At 40.6% G+C, this 6,000-nt stretch overlaps 1 protein-coding gene across 2 annotated transcripts in view; it reads left to right on the top strand.

Annotated features, from left to right (window-relative positions):
• The first annotated feature begins 1,195 nt into the window (after positions 1 to 1,195).
• llgl1 (LLGL scribble cell polarity complex component 1) overlaps positions 1,196 to 6,000 on the top strand; it is a 37,216-nt gene continuing 32,411 nt past the window's right edge. The window contains exon 1 of one of the 2 annotated variants that reach the window (XM_088333660.1): positions 1,196 to 1,545. In XM_088333660.1, the coding sequence (XP_088189786.1) occupies positions 1,465 to 1,545 (81 nt within the window). In that variant the 5' untranslated portion in view covers positions 1,196 to 1,464. The remainder of the gene's footprint in view (positions 1,546 to 6,000) is intronic. The other variant, XM_088333652.1, reaches the window with a different exon arrangement.

The following is a 6,000-nucleotide window of genomic DNA, read 5'->3' as shown; positions in this document are numbered from 1 at the left end:
CAACTTAATTGAGTTTGAAACACGTGGTGTACTGGTTTACATTAGGGGCACCTAACCCCAAGCCCACCAAGCCGGTCCCGATTAAGCATCCGCGCACCTTCGTTTTGGTATTTTTGGTACACAAATGTCCCAGCGAACCTGACATTTAGATGACGGATGTATCACAAATGGATGAAAGTTCTGCTTGAAATACATCTCTTCACAAAAAGCTTTTTTGGGGAAACGAGTATTTTCAAGAAGTTTAGCAACGTTCAACTGTTGTTTACTAAACAACAGTAAAAACTAGAAACTGACTTCTTTTATAGAAAGTGAGGGTTTAAGCTTTCTATACATCTACAGAACTCCTTTTTTGTAGGCCTTCCAAAATGAGTCAACATAGTGGGAATTAAATATTAAAATGTATCGTTTACCAAATTGTTCGAATTAGTTATCTGACTCCATTAACCAAACACAACCTACATTCACCCAACAATGCGCGCTCGTTTCTTGATGGAAAAGATGAACAAGAAAAGCCGACACACGGGGCAGATTTAATTTAATTAACAATTGAACTAAGTGAACTCCATCGTAAATGGCCGAATTAGTCGAATTAGTGTTGTCGGAATCTCTTGGAAGCCGTCTCTCTCAAGTTCTCAAGCTTTCTCTTCTCGACCCACGTGTTTCTGCAAGATGGTGTGCCGGCTCCTCCCATGGGCGTGCCAATGAAGCCCAGCGTGAGCTCCACCACCTCGCCGCGATGTCTGGAAAACTCAAAACATCGGAGAGCGTTTCTCAAACAATGCCTGCCGTCATCCGTCATCAGGGCCTTTCTGCGTCGTCGGATGTGCTGACTATCTTATCAGCCTCACGTCCCGTTCCTGCCATTCCTGTAAACATCATTCTCCACTAGGTTGCCCTGAACTTTCACTGCTCATTGAAGTTAAGCCTACTCGGTGAAAATCTTCATTGAACTCAATCAATGTAACTTGTATTCAATCGTATAAAATCCTCTATAGTCAAATGTATAAAATCCTTCAATGGAAAAAAACGTGACTCTTAACATTTGAGAGAAACGTCCGACATTGAATGAGTTCATTTGTGGGGATCCGGCTCCCGTCGATCACTTCCAGGAGCCGACTTATAAAGCCGTTTTGTTCGCTAACGACACCTCACTCATACCGTTGGCTGTGTGGGCGTCTCCGAGTGATTGGCTGCAAATTTCTCGCTTCCCTATTGGTTAGCAACAATGGGCTCCGTGTGAATCGAGAGAAGGGGGAGCGGCGGCCAAACCATCCCGGAGTCCAGCCCAGCCAGAAGAACTAAATCGGAAGAGAACCGCGCGCAGCGTCGAAGCCTCGTAAGCTTGGCGCTCTCCCTGCATGGGCTAGTCGGCAGGCTATTAAGCTAGTTTAGCTTGAGGTCCGACTACGCCGCCAGGGTGTGCCTCAACCTCCCCCATTTGCGCCCCCTCAGCCCGGCTTGAAGATGATGAAGTTTCGGTTCCGTCGGCAGGGCACCGACCCGCAGAGGGAGAAGATAAAACAGGAGCTATTCGCATTCAGCAAGGTAAAGTCGCGGTGCGAGACACCCAAACTACAGCTAATGTTCGAGGCTCGCCGCAGTATTCAGCAGTGTTTCGTGTTTTCTGTTTTCTGAGCTTTTCCTAAAGCAGTAGAAGAGACCGAGGGGCTTTTGTTGATAACTTGAGGGCAGTCTTAAGTTGTTGCTCGGTGTGTTGATTGAGCAAGGGCCTGCATTCCACTTTAACAAACCCAACACGAAAAACGGACTGTCACGGGCATGATCATCTCTCACCTTTAGAATAGATGTACCGTTTTGAAGACAACTCTGTGAATAGTGTGGATCCGAGGAGAAAATGTTTTGTGTTGGAGAGGGAGGCATTGTGAGAGTTCCTAGAGTCAATCGGGCAAATGAAGTGGTGCATTTGAATTAGGGGTAAGAAATACCTGTCAACCTCCAGGGCTCCATCCCCTTTACAAACTATCGTAATTCCCCTTGCAACATATTTTTTTCCCAAACGTGTTTATTTATGTAGTCTAACATGTTATATTGTAGATGTGTTTCGTTTTATCATATATATTGTTAATTAACATTTTGTTGTGGGATACTGAGTTGCTCAACATGAATGAGGTTTATTATAAAAAGTTCCAAAATTAAGTAGCTTGGACGTTCACTGTAGAAGGAAAAAAATACATGCAACTATAATTAAGTAGAATGAAACATTTTCTTATTCAAATTATGAATTCATTTTCTGCATTAAATTATTGTAATATACCGCTTAAAGGGATAACCACAATCCTGTCTTTTTTCATTTTCTCCTTTTTATACTTCCTTTTTTTCTTAAGTTCTTTATACAACAATAATGATTCTTAGTATAATGCGTCAAAGCAAGTGAGCCGTTTGAGAGCCGGCTTTCTTTAATGAATTGAGCCGAAAAAGCCGGTTCTCTAAAAAGAGACAGACTTCCTTTCACTACATAACTACCACATGAAATCCGAGGCAGCAGATGCATGCGCACAGTAGCATCAAACCGCTCGCTTCGTTTGCAACAAAAAATATAGAGATAGAGGCTACCGCGGCGAACTTGTTTGGCTTGATTGATTTGCGGTTTCGTCATAGTCGGTGTATACCGGATGGTACCCATAATTGACAAATTTGCGTTTTTCCGTACATATTTTCTTGTATGTCGTACACATCTTCAAATGCATAATAAACGTACTTTGTACGGCAAGAACGTACAGGTTGACAGGTATGCATTACTTCAGGTTCGAATCGGTCCGGCCTTCTTTCGCTGACTTCTTAACTCACCCTTGGCGCGCGTCCATAATGATTCTCAGTTTATTTTTCTCCGTGGAGGATATGCGCTTTGGATTCTGTCCCACTTTTGCACAATGCATCCTTAGCCTGACAAATTACCTTCATTTGAAGGACTGAGCCAGAAGCAAACATGAATTTTCATATTTTATTCGAGAGGACTTTTTTGTGAGGAGGAGAACTTCTCGCTCGCTGAGTTTTTAGAACAATGATCCACCGGCTTTGTTTTAAGTTTAGAATCCGCGCAGTGGATTCTAAACTCGCCAAATTTGTGTTTACTTTGGGCTCAGTCCCTCAAATAAAGTTAATTTGTTGGGCTCAGACTGGTTCAGGCTTCAAAACCTGCTGGCCAGGTTGGGTCGGGCTGGATTTCTTAGGCCCTATCTCACCTCTAGTTTGACTTCAAATAAACGTAGTTTGCGCGGGCAGAAGATACCTACTGTAGTTATTTGTGTGCAACTTGCACTACATATTTTTTCTCACTATCACACTTATTGGCGGTACCAGGGACGAATGTCAGAAAATGGACAAAACGGAAAGTCATTGAGATATAAATAAATATAAAAAGAATAAAGCACAACGTGGGAAACAACTCTTTGGTGTATCTGATGATGAATCTAACTTTTAAGGACATTAAATACATATTGTAAATGTTATGTTGGTATTGTGTTAATAGTTGTCAAGAAATTGTTTTAATCACGGCTGCACATATTCAACGTTTGCTTAGTTTGAGCTCAAGAAAAAGTCAAACAAAATGTTCTACCATTTTTTTTTTTAACCAAATATAAATACAATATTTTCTCCATACCCTTCTCACCTTTTTAAGCCGTATGCCATTTTAATGCCTACTTAGTTCCAAACAGCTCTGCTGGTAGCAATCATCCATCTGTAAAAGGTTTTTATGTGTAGAATTCTTAAGTGAGATGTGTGGACAGTCCACTTGAACATTCCCTAAATTAGCAACCTCTTCCCAACGCCTTAAAAAACGCACTTTACTTGCTTGTGTGAATCCAGATTTCCACGAAAAAGTCTTTGGGTTCAGTACACTGTCAACTTATTTGACCCACTGAATCCAAATCACTTTTCATTTTCATTTTGTTATTTGTAGCAATCATTTTACACTGTTTTGGAATAAACACAATCCGTTCTACAAGCACAATGCTGTATGCAGGGTTCGTATGGATGCTGGAAATCCCTGAAAATACTAGCATTTTAATGTTTTGTTTTCAAGGATTTAAAAGTGCTTGAACTTTGGGTGAAGTGCTTGTAAATACTTGACATTGTTGCCATTCAAGTCTGCTTAAAAATGACACAAACACTGCTCTCTGGTGGCCTCGCTTTGCCATTAAATTTATTTTTCCCTCGTGTTTTACTGCAGCCAGCATTAGTTTGTACAGCCTTGCCTTGCGAGACGCCCCCTATGGGTTGTGCCCAAGAGGACAGGTGCATGTTATACCTAAACAGGGTACTATGAATTGTGGAATGATTATGTATCCATTATTAGCCTTGCAAAAAATTAACATAGCTTTTCCCAGTGGTAAATTGTAGTGGGAAGAACTTCCTGCAACTGAAAATGTAAGCTACATATTACACTCATTTGTATCCAAAACGTACTGTATATGCAGAGATATTTGGCTCATATACAGGTATATTTGTAATTCCAAAAATCGTATGTCTTGAAAAATGCACTTGCAAGATTAAAAATGACATTATATTTGTAAATCATGGATATACATGATTCACAACGGGTTTTTTCTTTTAATGGATCTGGAGATATTTGAAAATTCGCTTTGAAAATCTGTATCTGATCTGTTTAAGTCCATCTGAACACACCAGACCCAGAGCACTTTCATATAGGGTGCTAAATCAGATATATATCCAATATTTTTAAATGTGACTGCTGTGTGAACGGTTGAGACGTATTAATACGACTTTTACATAATCCATAGGCTTAATCATGACTATTCTGCCTTCAACCGGGCGGGAAGAAGCGGAGAAATCAACAACCACTTAGGACAAAAACACGGAGTGTCAATAAATACAACATTCATAGAATATAAACACTTGTTTATTTTGTAACTCCCAGAACAACCAAAATTGCATCGCAGATTCACACGTCGCCCGAGTTCATCAAGCAATAGTATCCTCTAGTAGTAGTTAACAGTATTTATGTTCAAATCCCACTACACAGACATCATTTAATGAGGTAAAGCAAGGTTTTGGATTTGATTAATATTCTGGGGGACACTGCTCGACTGGTAACATCCATGACTACTTGCAAAGACATTAGTGAATTGTGTGTGACATCACGTGTCCTTTTCTGCGCATGCTCGACAATTGTGGCCCGTTCACACAGGAAAATCAAGTCCCATACAAGTCCCATTTAGAAAGATATTTGAACACTCTCACAAAAACATCAGATTTCATCCCAAAAATCCGAATTGAGCATGAAGCTCCACCGTGTGAACCTAGCCTTGGTCACTGACTATTGAAAGGATTCGTCGAGTAATCAGATATTTTTTCCTTAAATTTATGATTGTGATGGTCTGTATGAATTAACTTTTAACAACAATTGAAATAGCAATACGAAGTGCTGTAAACAAGTCAAGTTTTACCATGAAAATTATTTTGTATTTTATAAACATTAATACGTTTTGTGGTGCCCTGGTTTTGGGCCATGGACACTTTTAAGTTAATAATTTACTTTCAAAAAGTCACACTTTTTGTCAACATGGCGTTGTAAATGTAAGATTAGGCGTAAAAATCCAGCTGACCTAGGCCGCGGGTATAAAAGCCTGAACCAGCCCAAACATGACCGATTAACTTGATTTGAGGGACTGGGCCCAAAGCAACCAAAGTTTCATTTTGGCGCTGTGCATACTTAGGCACCAAAGTGTCTTTTTCGGTTGAAGTACGCGCAGTGCAGAAATCCAGCAGCTTTGGGTTTACTGCGAGCTCAGTCCCTCAAATCAAGTGTGCACTTCAGCACAGAGTATTTGCGGCCGCGAAGTGCACCATTTCGGTGCCAAAGTACGCGTGGTGCTTAGGTGCAGCGCCAAAGACTGTTCCTCAAGTAAAAGTACAGTATAAGTCGAAGTAAAAAGTAGTAGTCATCCAAATAATGACTTGAGTAAAAGTGCATATTGTGCAGAACCTCCACAAAGAAAAACACTAAAGAATGTGGCA

The sequence above is a fragment of the Urocampus carinirostris genome, chromosome 1 (assembly GCF_059441175.1).
Source record: "Urocampus carinirostris isolate Australia breed hairy pipefish chromosome 1, RoL_Ucar_1.0, whole genome shotgun sequence".
NCBI classification, from domain to species: domain Eukaryota; kingdom Metazoa; phylum Chordata; class Actinopteri; order Syngnathiformes; family Syngnathidae; genus Urocampus; species Urocampus carinirostris.
The sequence above is the reverse complement of the archived record's forward strand: the minus strand, read 5'-3'. Positions and strand labels throughout refer to the sequence as shown.